Source organism: Spodoptera frugiperda, chromosome 2 (genome assembly GCF_023101765.2).
Source record: "Spodoptera frugiperda isolate SF20-4 chromosome 2, AGI-APGP_CSIRO_Sfru_2.0, whole genome shotgun sequence".
NCBI classification, from domain to species: Eukaryota; Metazoa; Arthropoda; class Insecta; order Lepidoptera; family Noctuidae; genus Spodoptera; species Spodoptera frugiperda.
The window spans coordinates 11,848,383-11,872,394 of record NC_064213.1 but is presented as its reverse complement, the minus strand read 5'-3'; the positions used below and the strand labels follow the sequence as shown (position 1 = coordinate 11,872,394).

General features: G+C 35.4%; 1 protein-coding gene across 1 annotated transcript in view; it reads left to right on the top strand.

Annotated features, from left to right (window-relative positions):
* Nucleotides 1–24,012, top strand: part of LOC118269334 (lutropin-choriogonadotropic hormone receptor) — a 32,495-nt gene that overhangs the window by 5,288 nt on the left and 3,195 nt on the right. Inside the window, exons 2-7 of the mRNA XM_035584393.2 lie at nt 19,846–19,975; nt 20,645–20,719; nt 21,874–21,942; nt 22,373–22,465; nt 22,914–22,979; nt 23,934–24,002. Coding sequence (XP_035440286.2) covers nt 19,846–19,975; nt 20,645–20,719; nt 21,874–21,942; nt 22,373–22,465; nt 22,914–22,979; nt 23,934–24,002 — 502 coding nt within the window. The remainder of the gene's footprint in view (nt 1–19,845; nt 19,976–20,644; nt 20,720–21,873; nt 21,943–22,372; nt 22,466–22,913; nt 22,980–23,933; nt 24,003–24,012) is intronic.

Sequence of the window (24,012 nt, the reverse complement as noted above, 5' to 3'; positions counted from 1 at the left end):
TCCGCAACCCAGTAGAGATAAACTAACTAAATCTCTCGTAGTAGTGTATTAAACACCACCTACAACTTGATTATCAGCTCCGATAACGATGTTCGTTAGTTACTCGATAAAAATATCGATAACCGAAAATAGAATTGTGTTTATTTCTTTATTATTAATTTAAAAATGGATGAACAAATTAGGCATTATCTCTACGTGATACACTTACTGATGATTAATTACAATTTTAATTTCGTATACAGTTAGGAATGTATGATTTAGCAATTTCTTGATAAATAATGATAGGCGTTTTTCTTCTTGCGGATTAGTATTATTGAAAATGTTTTAAGATTAAAAATCAAGTTCATTCTAGAGAGATCTAAAACTGTTTATCTGTTGATAAGTAGCTCCTGATAACTTATTGTAATACAGTCATTATAGAAAATAACAAAGGAAATAAGATAGACTTATCTTATAGATCTTCACGCTTATCACTGTAAATGGCTAAATAATAACTTATAGTAGTAAGTACTGTGTTAAATCAAATTGCTGATCGACAAATTATTACAATGCATAAACTTGTTGTAGGTACCATTATCTCGTTTAATTTTACTTACAAGACACTTTACAGAATCTAAAACAAAGATATAGTCATTTTAACTGCAAAAAAATACCATATCTCTATATATCGTAAGTACCCGGTTGTGGCCAAAGAATTTTGTCGACTTTGAGGCTTTCGTAACATATTTTTTGTTATCACGAACATATTTCTTGTAAAAAGTCGATTTAACATGTTTGTATTAATCTTGCCCAAGAAAACCCTTTTTTTAAAGAACGTCCAATAGAAAAATAACTGTATAAAAAAGTTTGAAAATTCAGTTTGTGCCATTTTTGGCCAGATTCGTGCCATTTCTTCCACGGTCGTGTGCCAGTTCTGGCCATCAAAAAATACAATAAAAGTAATCAAAATTTATTAATTAAATTTGACATTTTAGAAACAATGGTTTTCATTTACGTCTGGAAAATATGAAATATTATTACTTCACTTGAATTTAACTTACAAATAAAGAGATCAACATTAATATGACGTTCGGTAAAAGCTGCAAAGTAAACTGACCTCCCTAAGGCAATTTATTGCATCTCTGAAAATGAAAAATATGTATTTGTTGATATGTAAAGCCAAAGAAAAATAATAAATAAATTACGATAAATGACTAGAAGTGGGGCGTTTATGTCAAAAGTTTTGGCCAGCCGTGTGGCCAAAGATGGAGAAATTCATAATTTTGTCTCCATTAGTGGCCACCTTCTAATAATCCCACTTCAGAAACACATTACAAAATAACTTTAGTTCCACTTAGACAATATATTCTTCATGTAGTATTAACATAAACATCCAAACAATAAGCAAAGATTAAAAAAATTTCCAAATCCTCACCCGCTCGCCCGTAGTGAAGTTTGAAGATCAAAGCTCAAGTTTATTCTAGAGAGATCTAAAACTGTTTATCTGTAGATAAGTAGCTCCTGACAACTTATTCTAATACAGTCATTAAACAAAGGAAATTAACTAGTAAGATCTATCTTATAGATCTTCACGCTTATCACTCTAAATGACTTAATAATAACTTATTATAGTGGTATGAGTTAAATCAAAATGCTGATCGCAAAATTATTACAATGCTTTATCACAGCAAAACTTGTTGCAGTTAATTATCTTGTTTAATTCTACTTACAAGACAATTTTATAGAACCTAAAATAAGGTCGATAGGGATGTCAGGCTCTTAACTGAAAAAAACCACCAAGTTCCTTCTCCTGCTTTTCGATTTTAGCCCCGGTACCCGCTAGGTAGTCCGCAGTTGCCGGGTCAGCTAGTTAGCTATAAAATATACACTCTACCAGTTTACACTATTAAATGCTTACATTAATTTAAATGTATCTATTCTATATGGTATCTGATACAACTAGATACAAGCAATATAATGCGGATTATCTAAAAAGATAGATATTTATTATCATAATTAATTTAATGAGTATCTTGACACCATGGATGACAAAATTAGTTAGATAACTTTACGATAATTTGTTAGATTTTTAATCATAGCAAGTAGGTATAATTCATAGGTAAAAAATTAACATATTTGTTAGTAATAAATAATAATTAAGTTGGTTTTGGTTGGATGCAAATATTTCAACGACTTTAGGGATATAAGCTGATCTAACACATATACCGAATAATAATTTATTCACCTACTTTAATGACCTCCTAGGGTGATTACTTACGGATTTATATCGAAATGGCGCCACATAGACGTCACACAAGAAATCGGTCAAAACAACAAGTTACGTTCAGGTACGTTAACAGCTATTATTTCCATTACATGAACCTACAAGTCAAACTAGCTCACAAACCAGAGGGTTCCGTTGAACAAGTTAGTTATGAGACAGAAGAAACTAATAATAGATCCTGGCACCAGGTTTTCAAATAAGAAATAACTTAAATTTAAGTAAACATTATGACATTTTGCCTTTTACCTATGACATTTCACAATGACAATGACATTATGCCTTTTAACCTATGACTAAAAAGAAATACGGTACTTAGGTAAAAAAATCTCAGTTCTACTTTTAAGTACCGAACTCCAAATCGTCATCGTATGGCAATTGGTAAGTAGTTGGTACGTTACATAGAGACAATTGCGTTTCCGTCACAGATAGTTTAAAGCTGCCGAAATACCCTTATCAGATATCGTGGAAGCTGGTTATACAAAAACAATGGAATGACGTCATAGCTTCCATTTACTAAATCAGCTTCAAATAAATAAAAGTAAAGAAAACAGTCACGAGTGTTGGTCTCAAGTGGGGCGAGCTTACCCGGCCCGTAAACACTTGAGCCGTGTTACTAGCTAGCGAGTTGCTTTAGGTGATAGTTGGATAAAAAAATAAACCTAAATAAAACTAGTATAATAAAACAACGCAATAGAAATAGCTATAAACTAGTCAAGTTACTGCTTAACATATTAAAATACTTTCTCAACACAAAGCAGCCTCGTCTTGTAGCAAGTTATGGTGGGACCGAAGTTGCAGACTACATAGCGGGTTTACCGGGGCTCCGGTAAGAAAAGCAGGAGAAGGAACAGGGTGGTTTTTAGTCCGTAAGAGTTTGACACTCCCTATCGCCTTCGCCCAAGGCGGGAGAAGCCATTGGACGATATTCCCTCCAAAAAAAGTAGGACGCATAGTTTAGTGGTGAGTTATATAGGTGTGTTTGTTTTGGGTACATTATACCTAACTTGATCATGTCCTACATTGAGATTCAACAATTATTTACTTAGTAACTTATTATTCCCTTTTATACCTCCGCAGTTGTAGGTGCCATAAAATATCTTATTAAGTAGTAAGCTGTAACATTGTTATTCTCTTAAGAAGCCCACGGATAACAAAATCAACTCTACGACCATAAAATACCAATACATTCGAGATATATTTTCGTAAATATATCTACGTATTATTATGCAGACGGTACTGTTTTATGAATAAGACCAAATAAAAGAAAAATGGGTATATTGTCCGACGCACTATTTCGGCGATCGTCAATAAATATGTATTAATAGATACCTCAACAATGTTTGTGGAATATATTTGAATAAAGTCTGCTAAAAACCTCCGCGGTCGGGTTTTAATGTTGAATGACGTTTACTCAAAGCGCCTCGTCGCCGGTAGATAAATAAGTATTCTCTTATTATTAGTATTCCCTCTCTAATTTCGAAATAGACGAAGAATGGGTTTGCACAATTAAATTGGATAATTAAGGAAAAATGCCAACTACACTTACTTAATTGCTACTTAATAGTAACTTCATAAGAAACTTGTCTAATAGTTAGGTACTGAAATACACGAAAAAGAACTAACGACATCTTATTTATTTCTGAAAGAGAACAAAATTATGTATAAAGACGACAAAATTTCAATAATTTTACACATCAATGTATAATAGAACTAACCGGCTAACTAACACGATAAATGGCTGAAATATCACAATATAAAATAAATAGCAACAATACAAAGCTTTAACATGTCTGTCAAAATGCTAGCCGTGCGTGGCATCGATTTTGCAAATGACGGAAGTACTTAGAGTAATGTCCGCCACATCAGTTACCGGCTATAATTATGCAAATAGATATCGGGGAGCGTAGAGCGCATTAATCAATTTGTTTTATCACGCAATCCATTGTCTCCTTCCTTGCAAATATAATGTTATTACATACGCTAATTAATAAATACGAGTTATGTCAAAATACATACATATATAGATTGTTATTTCAATCTGAATCGACATGTTTTTATTTACTTACCACCTCACTCAGAGTCATTGAATGGTTACCCAACCCAATCCTTAGCAATTTGTTTTCGGAACAACATCGTTACTTATTAAATGGTTCTGAGTAGGGCAGTTTGTTAGTCACTATTTTGTTAGTAATATGTAAACAGCAATTTTTTTAAGACATTCACTGTCTGTGATTTTCGTTTGCCCTTATACAAACACATAGTTTGTTTATTTTTATAATAACTATCGTAAGACATCCTAAATTAACTAAACAACAAGTTTACTCACGTATACCTATATTAATGGAGAAAAGCTCTAAGGCTGCGCGACGTCGCCGCGTCTACGCACGCTGCTCATGATGAAGAGTCCCTTCGTTCTTGAAAGTAGTAGAGCTTTTCTCGATTAATTTACGTAAGTAAACCTTGATTTTTAGATTTACATATATTGGTAAGGGACATGGATCTATATAGACTTGCTACTTTTGTGACAAGTGTTACATACGTAAAATACGTATGAATGACTAAAGGTGACCAAACACAAATATGCTCGAAAATGTTTAAACAGAAACCACTTGTCCCCAAAAAGGTTTGTTTGTAAACTCATCGATATTTTAGCAAGTATTATATAAGTGGATTACTTACCTACATACATAGGTACACTTATGATTAGGTAGGTGACATCTCCGGTTCGTCTATTGATGCGATAAAATTCTATTTCAGTCTTTAATAAATACAGACAGAAATGTCTTTAAAATATGTACGCATAATCGTGTTTGCCAAAAATAAAGGTAATCTGTTATTCACATCTATTTTTAGTGGGCAAACTTGTTGAGATAGCGGATTCTGCACACTGAATGTCATAACTTAGGAGTCACGGATATCTTTGGCGTGATTAAAATGTCAATGAAGGAAAGTAGTGATTACGTAGATAACACTCCAACAACAATGCTTTTTTAAATTATTTTATAAAGAAAATAATAGGATGTAGTATGATTTCCCTCTTTATAATCGGTAGGTACATACACTATTCTATGTGCATGTGCATCGTCTGCAAAGCTTCATCATCTGACAGCAGCTTTTTGGCTTATATCATGCTGTGAGATCGGTATGCAATATGCAACAATTTAACATTTAAGACTGCCAGTAATATAACTATTTCCTTTGTAAACTTTATACATAAAGAATATTTTCTTATCACGTAGTTAGGTATTTATCAAGACAATTTTTTAACTAATATTTTATGGTAATACTCGTACAAACTACACTTTTAGACCATTAAACACAGAATCTTCAATATTATCTTTCACATTTTTATAACCTAGTTACATTTTGAGTCTAACTATAAAGATGTAATAAAATAAGTTTTCATGTTTGGATGATTTTAAGGAAGCAAACGCTTTATCATCATAACATCCGTTCTGATGTTATACTGATGCTACATCTTATATCTACATAGCTTTTTACACTATTTTTGACGTGTTTATAGAGGTACCAATGTTAACTAATTTGGTATTTTACTAGCCAGAAAGTTGAGTAAATGTGAACAATTAATTGTTTTGTAAGTGAGTAAGTTATACTGAAGAGCTTTAAGAGAAGCATTTAGTGAAATCTTTCATATTATAAAGTAAATAAGAATATTTAACTCAAGTATTGTTTATGAATTAGTTTTCGGGGCCATGTGCGCTCGCGCTCACTATGAGACCGCATAGTAAGGTTTCTGAATACGGGTGTAAATACATATTTAAAAGTCATCGTGTGTAGAGTCGAATAAGAAAAACTAAAACAAAACAAACAGGTAAATGCACTTCTTATCAAATCCCCATGTATTTACACGTGTTGAAAGATTAAAGAATAAATAAAAAATATGACATGATACTTATACAGCTTGTTTTTAATGTATTATCTTCTGTAAATCCTTATCGATCAAATATTGATATGGATCACACATGAAGGAATTTTCCACCGTGCACCGGCACCAGGCAGATCTCAATTGTTATTTCTAGTAAATGTTATCTTTAGAATAAAGTGGCGGGAATACAAGTGTTTATCGATTGTCTTTCAAATGGAATGTCAATAACGAGAATCGAGTTAATCCGAGTCATCGTGTCGGAACGCGGTTTATTATAGGATTTTTATTTTATTACCGCTGTGTTGTGTCTGATAAAAATGTTAGCCCTAGTTTTTAAATTAGCGTTTTGGCACGATTACCAATTTTTCAAGATAATATTTATTTATTTTTGGATATCGGCATTACTAAACATACTTTGTGAAGTACTTACAACCAACCATACATTATTTCGATTGGCAAACGCTGTCTACGCAAATAAAGATTAAAATGCAACATTCACAATAAGTAATGGATATAGGTTCATATTTAAATTAAACTCCACTAATAAGTTGACATAAATATCGGCAAATAATCATCATCATCATCAGCCGAGATATCGATAGATATCCAAATACATGACTGCAATGATTTCATTCATTCATACATAAGGAATAAGAAATAAATTGAGTAGTTTGCATTAAATTCCTGCATTTTATTAGCAACCGGTTTCAGTAAATACCTAGGTACATATATTACGTTTATTAATAGGTTTATCTTAGTGAGTATTATCAATTAAACTACGTAAATAGATGAGATGTGGTTGCCAAAAGTGTATGAAGGGAATAAATGACAGTCAGCCGGCCATAAGTATTTCCCAGAGATACTTATGGTTTTCGAGCACATATGGTGTTCGGGCTACAGGTGAATAAATATATTGTATGGTTTTACTTGGTTGGATTTTGATATACGATTTACGTTAGCATTGGTGTATAGGCGCTTTTCGGGGTTTTAACACCGAAAAAAATGAATAAAAGTCATGTTATAGATAAACACAAGAATTTAATGGGTCTACAGACTATTCCAAAGTATGTTTATATTATAACATATTGTAGTTTATGCATCTTATATACCTATAGTAGTACTTTATTCCAAAGTAGTCGTATTACGTAGCTACCTACGTGCTAAGTGGTTAACTAGAGCTTATAATAGCTACCTAGGTACAAACCCACATAGTGTCATGTCTACCATCAATAACTATTTGCTCTTATATCAATTCAATTAAAATTTATTGTCAACAACACCTCGCCACGTGTTTCAATTTTCTTAATTGCATGCTCCTGCTTACACGATTGTACATAGATAAATGTAAATATTGATTTTCAGTAGTAGCTAAGTAGGAAATTACCTTTGCTTAATTAGCTTAAGTAGGTATTCTAAGTAAGTGAAATATGCCTCAGCCTTGAGACATTCTTACGTAATTTTCCAAGCTTTTATTAGTTACATCAATTAAGGTATTTACTTTGTAATTTGAAGACGCCTTTACAAATTTTGCCTGAATTTATGAATATTCTGTCATTATGGATCTAAAATACACATTGCCAAATAGTGATTTTCTTTTTTTGTACAGAAGCTTTTTCTTTCGTTGATACACTCGTAGATTCTAAACTAAAGATAAACACGTATCTATAGAGAATCATCATTTTGCAGCCGATCATAAAACTATATTCGTGAATCGCGTGACGTGATGAATGAAACTCGAATTCTCGTTGCTTTTAACTCGATAGACAGACTACAAAGACACCAGACAGACGGATATCTGGAACATTTTATAGTTCGAATGAGAGGATGTGACCTATTTTGCCGCACGTTCAGCTCTCTCCTAAGTCATGTACGGCCAACCTCGCTCTTGTCAAAAGACGTTTTAGTAAACAAAGAATTGATTAGAGGAACTTGTACCTTGTACACTTTTAAGTACGGGAGAGCCATGCTTCGGCACGAATGGGCCGGCTCGACCGGGTGCGGCTACAGAAAACCGATGTGAAACAACGCTTGCGCTGTGTTTCGTTGTGTGAGTGAGGTTACCGGAGGCCCAATTCTCCCTTCCCAATCATCCCAATCTCCGATTCCCGAACAACAACCCTTAAATTCCTAACCCGCAAAAAGCCGGCAACGCTTTTGTTGCTTACCATCTGGGGATACGTCTGCGTGTGTGTACGTGTTTCAAAAAAAAACCTAATTACTTAAGTAGTAGATATCTATTTCTCACGTGCAAGTGCATTGAACTTGCACCCATGTTGTTTTGTTTACCCGTATTACGTCACTACTCACTTGCTATAAAGAAAAACAATCAGTGTAATAGATAAGTATAGTGCGCGCGGAACTACATAGTTGGCCGCTCCTTAGGTGGCGAACAGGGGTGAGGTTTGCCTAGCAGTAGCTTGCAACGAATATGAGATTAAACAACGATGTTTGATGACCAATCTCGTGATTTTTGAAATGTTCAATTATTGAAACAAAAGACAAATTAACTATTAGAAGTTTAACGCGCGCGGTCAACTAGTTCCGCGCGCACTATAATAGACCTGGAAGCTATGTATTTAACAGCGGTTATCTTTCTTTCTTTTTAAAAAGCACCCTAAAATAAGTAACTTATAAGTTCCGCTTGCAAATCTAAATAAATATTAATTTAATTCAATAAGAAGTAAATAGGAACAATATTTATCGATTAATACAATCAGTATGTAGAAGTTTCTAATTTAAGTAGACTTTGGCTGTAAGACCCGTCGTTACAAAGAAGTTAAAAATAAAAGTTTACACATGTCAGGATCATTGCTTGATCAGGTATATTGCTACGAATATGATGTACTGTTTTGGTACCAACATATATTTTACCTAAAATGGTAAGTTATACATTAGCTTTATGTAGGTAGGTGCTAGCAGCAGTTTAAAGTCGTGATCACATATTGACAGTACCAGTTAGAACTCCGTGATCACTTCGTTACATACAGCTCCACTGTAGTAGAGGACTACGCCGCGTAAACTTCTCATAATTATTTACCTTATGTTATTTTTAACAACCAGATCAATGGCGACTCTTGAAATATCTTGACAAACATTTAAAAGGTTTATGTTTTTAAAATATTTAAATCCTATCTGGTTATTTGCCTATAAATAACGTATTAATGGACTTTAGTTAGTTCTATACTAAATGAGTTAATTTTTCCGCGACACACGACGCGGCGATTGTCGCGGAATGCTGCTCATGAATATGAGCCTCTAGCATGGCTTGAAACTAGTCGAGTTCCTCGTCAAAATGTTACGTGAGTAAGCCGATAACATAATAATTAATTTAGTACGTCTCACGAAAGCGACAACAAAATCATTGATATTTTGTTTCCGATAGTGTCATACTTCTTACTTCCTAATCCAATATCTACTGGTTATATAGACAAACATGTACCAATAATAATGATGAATGAGGCGGGTTTTGTGGGAAGTTGTAAGAGTGTGTTAATCCGCTGTGTTACAACAATTTACCGAAATAACAGGCCACACAGCCGGCGTGCTTGCCGAGCGATTATGGTGCTGATAAGATACTCGCACCGCCTCGACTGATAAACAAATGTTCCTTCATGTGAATGACATAGAAGTATTGAATGTTATAAGAAACAGATGATTTTTTGTCTTACTGTTATTGAACTGTCTATCGATATTGAAATTTGAAATTTGAAATTTATTCGAAAATTTGTACACAAAAAGAGTTACATACATTTCACGTTCAAGTAACATTTACCTTATAATAGTATAATCATAGCCTTAAGATAATCTATTACTACACTTATATTAAATTACAAATACAAATGGTGGTAATTTGGAATAAGAATGTAAAGTAGCGACCTGCCCGAACTAGGTTTATATTAACCTGTGTTTCAGACCATCACTTTACGACGCTTTTTAACTAGGACAATATTTGTTTATGTTAACCGGATATAAAAGTAATATATTAATAACTACGAGAATAAGCATAATTATACGTAAGAGGAGCCTATGTTAATATTACAAGTACTTGCACTACCTAAATAATGCAATCAATCCAAAATTTCTAGAAGTTTCTCTGTGTCTGTGTAATTGAGTGTTGCTAAATATTCTGATATTAAATAACTACATTTTTTGCAACTAACACTATAGAAGTCTAACAATTTGTTAAGTTTATTATATAGGAAAGGACCTAAAAAAACATAAAAGCGCCTAGCAAACGCATGTTTAGTTTGAGGCTTTGTGCAAACTAAGTCCTTCCTTCTCTTGTCAGAGGGTACTGGAACAAAAGGAAGTGCAGTGTGTTGGTGGAGAATTATATTAAGAATAAATAATTGCCGAACTGTTAGCACGTTACATACCTTATAAAGCTCATGTGTAGGAAATCTAAAGGGGCGAAATGTGGCAACCTTTAAAATTGCTCTTTGAGCACGCTCGAGAGGTAGTAGAGTTGATTTTGCAGCTCCACCCCAGGAGGTTATGCAATATGTAATAACAGATTGACACAATGCTAAATAAACCTGTCTAATTAGTTTATAGTCAGCTATGTTACGTAAACTTTTAAAAATATAAATTAATTTGCGCATTCTAGTACAGAGTAATTCGATATGTTTACGGAAATTTAAATTGGAGTCAATAGTGACACCTAGGTATTTCAATTGTTCAGCTTGAACTAATGTGGGGCAAGAACATGCAGTATCAGCGTTTGTGCTACAATTGTGCGCGTAAATGTTTATGTTGCTAAGCGCAGTATTTCTCATTGAGAATAAAATGTATTTTGTTTTATCGGGATTTAATGTTAGTAGATTATTCTGGAGCCAGTTAGTCACAATGTTAAAGCCCTTCTGAGCATGTTCATAAACCTCTTCTTTTGATTTAGCCGAGAACAATATTGCCGTGTCATCCGCATAAGACATTATGATACCATTATGGATTGACTGGCTGCAGAGGTCATTTATATAGATTAAGAATAAGGTAGGACCCAAAATACTGCCTTGAGGAATGCCAAAACCACTATTTTCAAGTTCAGTACTTGTTTGTTGGCCAATTTTAACACATTGAAGTCGATTGCTAAGATAATCTGAGAATAGTAGAAGTTGTGTTCCTCTTATCCCAATTGTTTCAAGCTTGTGCAATAGTAAAGAATTAGAAATAGTGTCGAAGGCTTTCGCGAGGTCTAGAAAGATCCCAATTGTGTGCATACCATTATCCAGATTGGTACTGATGTAATTAGTCAGTTTGTGTACTGCTTGTGCAGTTGATCTTTTGGGTCTAAAGCCAAATTGATTATTTGAAAGAAGTTTATTGTCTTCCAGATATTTTATTAACCTATTGTTAATTAATTTTTCTAAAATTTTTGAGAGACCTGACAGTACTGAGATGGGCCTGTAGTTATCCACACAGTTTTTATCTCCAGCCTTAAATACAGGTGTTACCACTGATTTTTTGAGCAATTTAGGAAAAATTCCTTCAGACAGACAGATCTGAAAAATGTGGGTTAGCGGAGGGGCAAGAAAGTATTTATATGTTTTTAGTATATTATTAGGAATGTTATCCCACCCAGTAGCACAATTATCCTTGAGCCCGTTAATTATTCCCATTACTTCATCGATGTCGGTATTTAGTAAAACAAAAGAATTCGACGTAGATTTTGACATTAGATTTTTTGTGGACTGTCCAACATACTTCAACGATTTTTCAGCAAGATTTTTGCCTATGTTAGCAAAAAAATTGTTTACTTTATTAGTTGCTTCGGACGGCGTTACATCAGTAGATAGTAAAACCAGCGGAGGTTCCGGATTTTTATATCTAAGTGTATTTCTTTTAATAAATTTCCACACCAGTTTACTGCTTTTTCCAGCCTTCTGTAATTCACTTCTGTCATATTGATTTTTTATTCTTTTTAAAAGATTATTACAGAAATTTCGATACCTTTTATAAGTGATAGAAAGTATTTCGTTCTCAGGTGCATGTTTTGATTTTTGGTGAAGTCTATCTCTGTGTCTTATACAACGAACTAGTCCTGGCGTGACCCATGGTTTAAGACAGCTATACTTTCTAGGCATCGTCTTAGTAATCGTATTTTGTCTAATTACATTTTGTAGCGAAATTATGAAATAACTTAAAGAAAAATTTACATCAGTTGAATTAAAAACTGGGTCAAAATTAATGCCTCGTATGTCAGATTCGAGTGTTGTCATATTGAACTTAGTGTAGCTACGCATGCAGTTTAATCTAGGTGAATTTATATGTAACGTTAGTAAAACAGCTTGGTGATCTGTAAGCGAGGAATTAATAACAAATGTTTTTGATGGATTTTTTGATTTAAGAATGATATGATCTAAGCATGAGCCGCTCTGATGCGTGGTATGATAGTGCGCTGGCAAAAGCCCATGAAATGAACAAATATTCAGATAACTATGAGCATGAGCATCGGTTTTGCCGGGGGCAATGTTTATATTCATATCACCCACAAGGATAATGTTTTTATAAGATGATAAGTATTTTAAGTTAGTATCTAGTGAACCTAAGAAACTGTCCAGATTTTGGGATGGGGGCCGATAAATAGCCATGACCACCGTATCAGGGTTAATTTTAATTATTAGACAATTACTATCCTGGGATACAGGTTCTTCCTTGGTTGTTTGTAAATTATTTTTTATATAAACTACAAGTCCATCGTTTTGGTTAATATTTCTCTCAGTTTTATATGAGTAATAACCGTCCAGTGTTGGTAAGTTGAGTTTCTGTTTGGATAACCAACATTCTGTTAAAACAATAACATCACTACTTATGTCAAGCCTTTGTAAGAGTACCTCAAAGCCATGCATGTTACGGTTTATGCTGCGAATATTTTGGGTGAGCAGGGTGAGCGTTTTGTTACTCGAAGGAAGAAGATGTTTGCAGTCTTCAACATCGCAAGTATTAGATTCAGACACAGAGAAACTATCCAGATCACAGATTAGTTGATTGCTCATACTAGTTGCAAACTAAGACTTAACTATAAATATAAAGTAAACTGCCTTTTTATGTGCCTACTAGCTATGTATTAGGTGGCGCTCTTAGACGCCTTCATAGTCAATAGAATTAATATAGTTCATCTCTGCATATTTACGTGCAGGGCAGGTTACATCCCCAGTAGGATGGTCACATTTCCTCTTATAGCGTTTGCACGTCGCACATGTAGGGGAAGAGCTGCTGTTGCATTCCTTGCCTGAGTGTCCAGGTTCTCCACAATGGTTGCATGTTTGGCTAGTTTCTCGGCAAAACTTGGCTGCGTGTCCAAACTGTTGGCAATTGAAGCACCTGGTCACGACAGTGAAATCTCTTACAGGACACGATGTCCAGTTAATAAAAATTCGGCCTTGACTTATTATAATTTTCCTGATACTGGCGGGAAGTTCCACGATGTAGTTACAGGAAGGGAGGCCTTTTTCCCCGATTTATGGCTCAATTTAACGGACTCATGGAAGGACTCACGAGTTATGTTCAGTGCCTTATCAGAAAGGTTTTGCTCATAAATGCAGTCAAAAACCTCCTTGTCCGTTAGTGCTACTGGGACACCAATAATTGCGACCCTCGGGCGTCTTTTTGATGGTTCTTCTACCGTCAGGCCTGAGGAAACTAACTTCTCCGATTTCTTCAGCTTTTCGATATCTCCTTTACTTTCAGTGCTAATGACAACACCGCCATTTCTTACTTTTTTCATTCCACGTACATGCAGCTTAAGTTGCTCGGGCGAGATAATTTTTTGTACAAGCGATTTGGTGTCATCACTTGTTTTAGTCTTATCGCAGGGATAAATAGCGACTGAGCTTAAATTTGCAGGACGGATGAAGTTTTCGGGACCTTTCTTTACCATGCTAGCGTACGAAGTAGTTTCAGTCGTATTTAATTTTGTTGCAACTACTTCTTTTAACTGCTCAAGTGTGTCCGCAACGTATTGCTGGTCCTGTAGGTGCTGGATGGTGTTGTAAGCCTTTACCGTTTTCTGTTTTAATGATTGATATAAAACGGCCATTTGAGAAGTCCCACTTGATATTAGACCAATAACAATAAGTAGGTACTTATACGAAATAATGTGAAAAATAAAAGTACTCAATACTTACATAATCATAAAATAACTCTATTATAAAGACCCTGTAACGGCAGTGACAAAGTTTTGGGGCTTCAATCCCAAAACTATAAGGAAACTGTTCATAACAAATACACACCTAACTTTTTTCAAATCAACATCTGCTAACAATTTCCATTAAAAAGCAGAAAAACAAAACACTTAACTGAAGATTACAATTGTTTTTCAAAGTGAGCCGAGCTTACCGCACGGAGTCTGTCATGTCAAAGTGACGGAATGCGTCATAACGTGGTGCTAAATGTAACGTGCTAATTTTGTCAACATTGTTTTAAGGTTGACCCACAAACACACTTCATATGCTCTGATCTTTCAATGCAGAAGATGCATGTTACATTATATTGCATATTGAGTAATGTGTCTTCAAGAAATAAACTTGAGTATGGAAGCTATTTAACCCAAAGCGAAGAATTTCAAAGGTGTGTCAAACATGCGCGGCAGCTGCGCGGCATACACAAATTTGCCGCGCGACTAGTTTAAACCTTCTGCGCGGCATGCTGCGCGGCATGTTCGAGACACGCCGCGCTCTTTATTTCGTATTCAAACTACAATGAAAGCGGCTGCGTGTAATATAGCAGGGGGAAAATCATTCAATTTCTCCTGCCTTGGGTAACTCGAGGGAGTATCAGACTCTTACTGACTAAAAACCACCCCGTTGTATCCTTTTGAGCAAACCTTTTACGTTGTCCGCAGCTCCGGATTAGGCATCAGCCTTACTGGGCCCCACTGTGAGTCTGGCTCTTGAGGCGTGCGCGGAACGCGACGCGACGGGTCGTCGGGCGGCAGCTTCCCTTGCTCGCCAAGACCCGCAGCGTAATGCTTAATTAATGTCGCTATGCTTATTAATCGAAAATTACGTTAAAAGAAAGGCAGTGTTGGATGCGACCACAACAAAGGACAAAGAATTCATTATCAACTACCACACGCAAATTCGTCGCAGTTTGCTTCTTGTGGCCCGCAATAAACGTTGACACAAAAAGCCGCCACACGCCACTGTGCGCGGTACGCGCGATTCCGCGCCCCCTCTCATATAGGTAGATAAATATGGATATAGAAATATTTATATCATATTCCCGACCGCAGTACCATTGGCTGTCGCGCTTCAGCTACTTTTGAGGCTGTCGCGTGTGGCCCGTGTGCGGCGACACTAACACCGTTCGCGGCGAACGTAGGTAGCTCGCTGCTTCGTCCAAACATAGCGCGGCAAGCTGAGCCGCGCTTGAATGCCGCGCTATGTTTGGACACACCTTTACACGAAAATGGTTGAATTTATTAATAAAAACTAATTAAAATTGTATATATTTCAGTATTATGAACTCGAATAACTTCTAAACTCTTCTAAATTGTGAGGTTGCTTTTACACACGTAAACATAAACAAACAATAACAACATATTTTACACATTAATGTACGTATACAAGCAATAAAATGCTTATAAAACATAATATAATCCGGAATAAGACTTGCATGTTTACAATAAACCGGTTCACAGGCAATGGTAATTAGAGGAAATATTTGTATGTCTGTGCCTTTCATCTGCGGAACAGAATTCAGACAAATATTTGTAAACACAACGCGCTTATGATTGTTAACGATGCAAGCCGAAGTTATTATTAGTATTTCGAAATAAAACAAGTTATAAAGTTTTTAAAAGCGACTTTTTGACTTCATATTTACAAATATGAAAAGTCACCGAGTGCTTTCGTTTGAACACAGACGAATCTTACTTCAAGTTTAGTGCTAATTCATAGTAGATTTGGTAATTTTCCGACAGACAGGTACCAGGATACCATTAGATGTCAATAGTCAAAGTAAACATCAAAGCATTTATTCAATTACACGTTATTTACAATCACGTTTGAAAGTCAATGTTATGTCTTCTATCACACTTTAAATTAATCTTATTGCTCTCTTCAAACTGGTATAAAAATAGACTTGTTTAATAGGCTTTGTAAATGTGTAGATACATGGTAGAACTTAAGAGCAGGTTTAACTGATAAATATGCGGAATATGACTACACGATTGGCGCAGTGGCTGGGTAACCGAAAGGCCTGTTAACGTCTTGTGTGATGCACAAATTCTTTTTCCAGGTATATTTGTAATGTCTATTTAAAGTATGTTTATCTTAATGTACGTCTTCTTATGAAAAAATTAACTTTCTTACATAGGTACCTACTGTAAAATTGTCTCCCACTGTTCTGGACCGGCAAGATCTATCAAACGCAGTTCGGCAAGGCCGCGTTATCTGTGTAGCATTCGACACGTCACTGATAACAGTGTTTTTAATTGACAACGGCTGTGTTTGCCCATCAAACAGTCAAACACGCGAGCTCCTTCAAGGGGCAGCTGCCGAACAAAACAAGTCAAATCTTACTGTTACTTTTCTCTTATACAATAGGTTCCGCAGTAGTAAAGTGGACAGGCTAGGCGTTTTAACTAAAGTGTAGACTTTACGAGTATAAACTCCCGTGCGGTCAACTCGCCAATTGCACAACTATGTGATTAATAACAAGAAAACGCTGCTACGCGCTACGAACTACGCACTACGAGCTTTACACTACGACCTACGGACTACGCGTTACGAGCTACGCCCTTCGGACTACGCGCTACGAACTACGCCATTCGGACTACGCGCTACGTACTACGCACTACGAGCTACGCGCTCCGAACTACGCGCTACGAGCTATGAGCTACGACTGCAGTTTTTCGCTTGCGCGTTTCTTCGTGAGAATTCTGTACTGTCAATAAAACCGACAATGGCATTTCAAAGATTAATATCCAATCATACCTATACCTACTACTCTGTATGATCTATTTCGAATCTTGTGTTCGTAAATCTGACCTGATGAGCAAGAGATTGATTCAACTTACTGATAGATATATTGGCGAATAGTTTGTTATTACTGATTTGTAATTACACATTGCATTTACTATAAACTTACACATGCACAAAACAAACACCATTTCACTTCACATTACTCACAGTTCCGTGCAAATAATATAAACAATACAATGAAACAGAGATTAATGTTCTTGCAGCTAACATGAAGAACTACCGACCAGTTAGGTGTGTCGTAAAACTGAGGCATGTACCATGTTTATTGTAATAGGTACTCTTAACTAACTACTTGATGTCTGGCATCTCTCAAACAGCTCGCAAATCGCTGTTTTTGTTACAAATTCTTGATAGTATACGCGGATTTTCCGCGTGTCTAATTAATTAGACAACATTTGTAGACGCTTTTGAATGTCAGAAGATAAATGGATCATGTAATGAATAAAAATCATCAATAAAAAAACAAGAAGCACTCGTACCTACTTTGCGTAGACAGACAAAATGTTTATATACCAAAAAATATTCGACAAAATGTTTGATCAGCTAGGTTTAGATACTGATTGAACCTAGGTCGAGTCTAAATGCCATAACATGCCAATCAAAATGATCGAAAATATATCTGATCAAACTTTCAGCTTTCAAACTTAGTTTTCAGCACTACTTCTATGTATCTGATCTAAATAAAAAGTAATACTAGACAAATTACGTCAATTTCCGATACCAAAGTGTCTAAAGTAGATAGATATGTGAGAGAGATAAAATTGTTCGAAGATTTGTAGCAACTTTAAATCTTAGAACAAAATCATTATTGCACAACTTTTGTTGGTGTTATGAAAATTTTGTGTTCGATCTGAAAAGTATGTTCTTTATGAGCACAGCCATTGATAAACAAATTACAAGTAAATTATGAGTGAGAAAAGCCACCGACATCATTATTTTACTGATATAAAAAGTACCTAATGAAAACTAAAAAAAATCGCGGACCATACGTTAGAGCTTAGTGATCGATGGGTATTTTAGCTTACCAAAATCTAAGGTAGACAAGTAAGTTCCTACCTACGTATTTGCCAACTTCCACAAAAACAAGAACATGTTCTAGTGAAGTCATTAACGTCGCCCAATTATATTATGAAAGCTCCCCTGGAAGTTTCCAGAAGTATCCGCAGTATCGTCGGTCGTCGCGTTAATTATCTTCGCTACAAAATATCATACTCCGTCTTCGTTATGGTGTACTCGTAATGACAATTTTATTATATCGACATAGCTATGGAATAAACTATAGACCTACACATACGTATTTTTGAGAGGGGAAATTCTTGCAATGACTTCTCCTGCCGGGTGAGACGGGAGGGAGTGTCAGACTCTTACTGACTAAAAACCACCCCGTTCCTTCATCTGCTTTGAGCCGGAGCCCCGGTAACCTGTTACGTTGTCCGCAGCTCCGGAATATCTAGGTATTGTGTTGTGTATTTTCACTGCAGTTTGAATAACAATCAGTGAAAACAAAGTCTGAAATAAAATATCTGTTGAAATGGTCATAAATCTGTGGTATATTGTTGCTATTACGAAGTCTGAAGACTGAATAGATAATAAACAATAGTAGATAAATATAAACCGTCCGAGAACATTAAAATAGTACATCATCGGTAGTGAAACAAAGAAAATATATTGAAATCTACAGGACCTGTATGTAGATTTTATGAGGTTTCCACAGGTATGAGAATTTGTAAGGAAATTTGAAATCACTATTAAAATTTAATAAAACAATACCATAAGGGTGAAAAATGTAAAAAAATCTAAGTGAATTTTGAACCTTGACGTACCTACTTGAAAGTTGAGACATAGAAGTGGCAGAAGCTACCCAAAGTGTGTAAATTTTTAGTATGTAACTTGATAGTCTAACTGTACGTTCAGTTACTTACTGAACGTCAAGTTAGACTATTAAATAGGTAGGTAAGTTCTGAAATCTTGGAAACAATTTTTTAAGACATAGTCTGTATAATTCGTACATTTCGTTACTTATTCCCAAGAATATTTTGGTCACTTCAGTTTCCTTAAGATATTTGCTTAGCTCACATTGGACCCTGCCCTTGTTACAACACCTACGCCCCGTATTTCTATGGATGCTTCGACAAATAGATAAACGGAAAATTACGTATGTCTGTGTGATTCACGAAATCTTTGATTAGGTAACACTCAATTTGCCGAAATCCGAAGATAATTTGATTGATTTTCTAGTGGTGTGATCTTGGCTTCTCTCGGGTTTCCTCGGCCTGGCGTTATCCCAACTGGGTTAAAAGCAAGATCGATTTGCGTAACTTTAGCTCATTCTAATGTATTTTTGCATCGTTTTATGAAATCTTGTATTTTGTATGCGAATAATTAACAACTAATATTGATTGTAACTATATGTGTGCCACCCTGGTTCGCAATCGCACGACGTCAATATTAAATTATATAAATTTCTGCAAGTTGATTACAAAATAACACTTTTACACGTCAATCTTTGAAATAACTAGATGAGGCCGGCATTTCCTATCGGACTACTCTGAGAAGAAATGCCGAAACAAACTCAAAGGTCATAGTCTCTTTTAAAGTCCAGACAATCAAATAAAGGATAATCTATTCGAATAATTATTCCTTTATTAGATAAATAACTATTTTTTTCTATTACAATATTTCTGTTTAGCATTTGTCCATTTGCATTGTTCCAGGGAGCAGAGAAGCAGCAAGCCACACGATGAGTGAGAGTGTGTCCGTGGTGCTGCACCAGACCAACATGACGAGGCTCACGGCGAAGGCCATCCATGCTGCCGGCTACCATCTGCATCGAGTTGAGCATTTGTAAGCATTATTACTATAGATATACCTAGTATTTTTTATAAGTTCTTCTTTTACTCTCTAGTCCAGTCCAGTCCAGTCCTATAAAATAGACAACTCTGGTACAATAACACGTCTTTGACACTATGGGACAGACAGAGGTGCACATGGATATGGCTACTTATTAGTTAAATGGAAAATCTAATTTTCGTCAGTTATAAGTCCCATCGTACAATTTTTTTAGCGGAAACATCATCCCATGACTTCTCCCGCCCTGGGAGAGGCGATAGAGTGCCCAACTCTTATTGACCAAAAACCCCGTTCAAAACTTTTTGTAGCGCGACGGCACACTTCATGCTATTACCAACTTATCGAGAATGTTCGACGACCGAAAAACGCAGTAGTAGGTAACAAGTAAACATTGTTACACATATTTCCTTGTTATTTAAGGCTTTGATGCGTATGTAGTTATTTTTATTCTGTATCTTGTACTACTGTCTATATTTCCCGAATATCTTGATTGATGGCCATTAATGTTGGATACAAATAGATAATCATATTCGTTATCTGTCGGTTGCGTCTTCGATTCGTAGATAAGAAGACCCTTAACTTGTCGGTACTTATCTCCTTATCTTTAGTTCCGAAATCAACGTAGAAACAATGCGTAGATATAAAGAGTTGTGTTTCTTCCAGATCAATAATGGATGCGCCGAAATTGGATCACATAGTAGTAGACGATCTGACTAAGATGCCTAATCTCAAATCGCTGTAAGTATTTCCTATACAAGTCATAAAATTGGTTTATTGACTACAGTTTTCCGAAGATAGCTTTTAAAACGTTCCAAACTACATTTCATGGTATTTAGGATTGAAGTGCTTGTAAACCAGCTTATCTTGGATTAGGATTCCAGATGAGATCTTGTCGGTTTGATGTCTACGCACGTGCGTCTTGAAGTGCGTGGCAAAACAACGTAACTACCTACGTGCTACCTACACACTCAAATAGACAATTAACAGGGAGACTAGGTCTTGTCTGGGTACTAATACCTACTTGTTTCTGTAATAGGAAAAGAAATGTCTATCTAGCTGTGCAATAAAGCATTTGTTTAATTAACTTGGTAGTATTGCCAGTTGAAATACACCTCAATTAGGAGCACTTGTGGGACGATATCTTCTTTATTATAACTATAGTATCTATGCTATCAATCTAGAAATAAGCTTAGCTCATACTTTAAATATAAGTATGCTGCTTTAAAAGCTGTTTTGTAAGTTAACAGAGCAATATCTTAAAAGTATTAAAGTAAAAGGTCCGTGCTCTATATGGTCAATGTACCGGGAAGCTAATAGGTACGCAACATGTGGGGCGTCACAAGTCAACAGGTCCCTGTTCTCTATATGGTCAAAATATCGGAAATATAATACGCAACATGTGGGGCGTCACAAGTCAACAAACTCCTACGTTTTAAAAGATTGACGCAGGAACTGTGAGTTATGTTACATTACGCCATTACGCCCAACGTAAGCAAACAAATGTAACAAACCAATACTGTTCAACTAGTACAAGTTACAGGATGTGTAGCCAATATTATGTCAACGAAAATAAACACATTGTAACGTCATCTAGTCCTTTCTCTCGTTCTGTTATACAGAACAGTAAATATCAGGAGTTAGTTAAATGTATCGGAAATTTACCTTCTAGGAATTAGTTACGAATTAAATGTCAGTACCTAACAAAGATAGTCACTAATCGCCGAACTTAGAGATTTTTAATAGTTACTTAGCAATTTTTTTCTGAACAAAATCTTTACTAATGTACTTTAAGTAATCATTAAACGTCTCTTAGTACGGCACGGTCTCCTTTTCCTGTCAAACTATGTGTAAATGTAAATAAATAACTAAGAAGTGCCCACCATGTGTCCCAGGTTTATAACGCAAGCGCCGCGACTACACAGGGTGTCGCCCCTACCGCCGCTGCCCGAGCTACGCACATTGTACGTATGTATTTTATTTATTACCCTTTTGTTTTAATCACACCACATAATCGCTTATCATGATTCATAAACTAAGTATTTACTATGTTATTTACAAACAGACACGTGGCAAGTTTCTTTGTAGGTATCAGAGTACATACAAGGTAAACATAATAATAAAACTATCATTACTTGTATTTTCCTCTAAATACTAATCATCGATCAGACTTTTTATTGATTTGTTGTGGGAAATAATAAACATGAGTGTTACATTTATTAACGAAACCAATTAGGTAGCCCAGGTAAACGGTTATTCAAACGACAAGCTGTTTTTGTTACACGTTGTAAAAAGAAGGAGGACGTTGTTTTATTTATTTTTTTAATTAAGAACCTAAATGCAAATGTAAGTAATTATGATGTTCTAGTAATTCACATTGTAAAATGACCACAGCATCATCACAACGTCTGGCTTGGTGGAGGTTCCCAACCTGAGCCACGTGCACGACAAGAAGAATAACAACTCGCTCGCCTATCTGCAAGCTATGTAAGTATCTATTCTACCAGCTAAGTATATTTTTTACCAGCAAGAGCATGTCCGATACTTTCAATCAAGCTCGAATCTTCTCTGTCAAACTTATAACTGACTAGCGACCTGCCCTACCTTAGCATGGGTGCAATGATGATATATTATGCATGTATTATACATAAAAGTATCCTCTTGAATCACTCTATCTATTTACAAAAACGCGTCAACATCTGTTGCGTAGTTTTATTTATTTCAACTCTTATAACTAACATTACAGGAAATATAACCTAGCGTTAGCAAGGCCTTTTTAGGCCTTTTGTTTTAAAGATTTAAGCATATAAAGGAACATAGAAATAGAGAAAGTGACTTTGTTTTATACATACTATGTACTGATTCAAATAATAAAGTACATAGATTTAATAATGTCCTAAATAAGTGATTTTTAATTTCAGTAATTTTGTTACAGAGACCTAGAGGGCAACCACATAAAGCGCCTGTCGCCGCACGCATTGCGCGTGCGCGCCGATCAAGTGTAAGTCCCTAGGTACATACACACATGTGCTATTTTATTTTCATTTCTTTGCATGGTTTTTCAATGATTTGCTGATTTATTTTAAGAAGATTTTGTTAAGTTTATGTAGCTCCCAAAAAATAAAACAACTGAGTTTCAAATACACCACGAAAATTCTAAGTAAGTACCTAGGTAAGTTAGTAAGTGCCTACCTAGAAGCAATAAAGTCTCTCAATTCATAAGATAGTCGCATCGTAAACAATCATTTAATAGCTAATTACCTAAATATAAAACAGGAAAATTTTGATGATTTTTCAGTAACAGGATCCTGTCATGTAACGTTGGACCATTTTTCAATCGAAATTCAACGAGCAGTATTTATGTTGCTTTTAGTAACGCGAATATCGGCTAGCCTCCTACAACTAATCACGTAGATACAAGTTAGTTCGTACAATACGTTTACCAAATATTGTCACATGGCGCATAGAGAAGTCTCATGCAAATAACTGTAGTTAATCCGACGTTATCTGTAATCTAGCGCTAATTAGTTTACCTTAGCAATTGCAGCCATAAGTGAAAATTATTATCTTTATTGCCGCACCAAAACCTACGGAATGGTTGCTATGAAATATTACCTACACACGACATTCCTGGGAAGTAATATATAGCCACTTACTTATTAGGTTTATCTAATTACATATTTATGTATAGGTAGGTCGAAGAAGAAAAAGGTATATGGTACATAGGTACATTATCATTCCTCTTATTTCCTAAGGTGTTATTGTTTTGTAAGATTCGTAGCAACTGGCCTTCCATTGTCTCTGCTTACCCCCGATGAGAGACAGGTGTGACGTTATACTATATTTACCTATGTTGTTGATCTTCTAAGTGCTTACTTAGAAGTGTCCAAATCCAAACATGCTGACTTAGCATAGTTTTGTAAAATAAAAAGTTGTTTTCTTTCCCCTTTTCTAGGTCCTTGAACTACAACTTGCTAGAAGAAGTGCCTGCATTCGCGTTTAAAAATGCGCAGATTTCTAAATTGTGAGTTGAT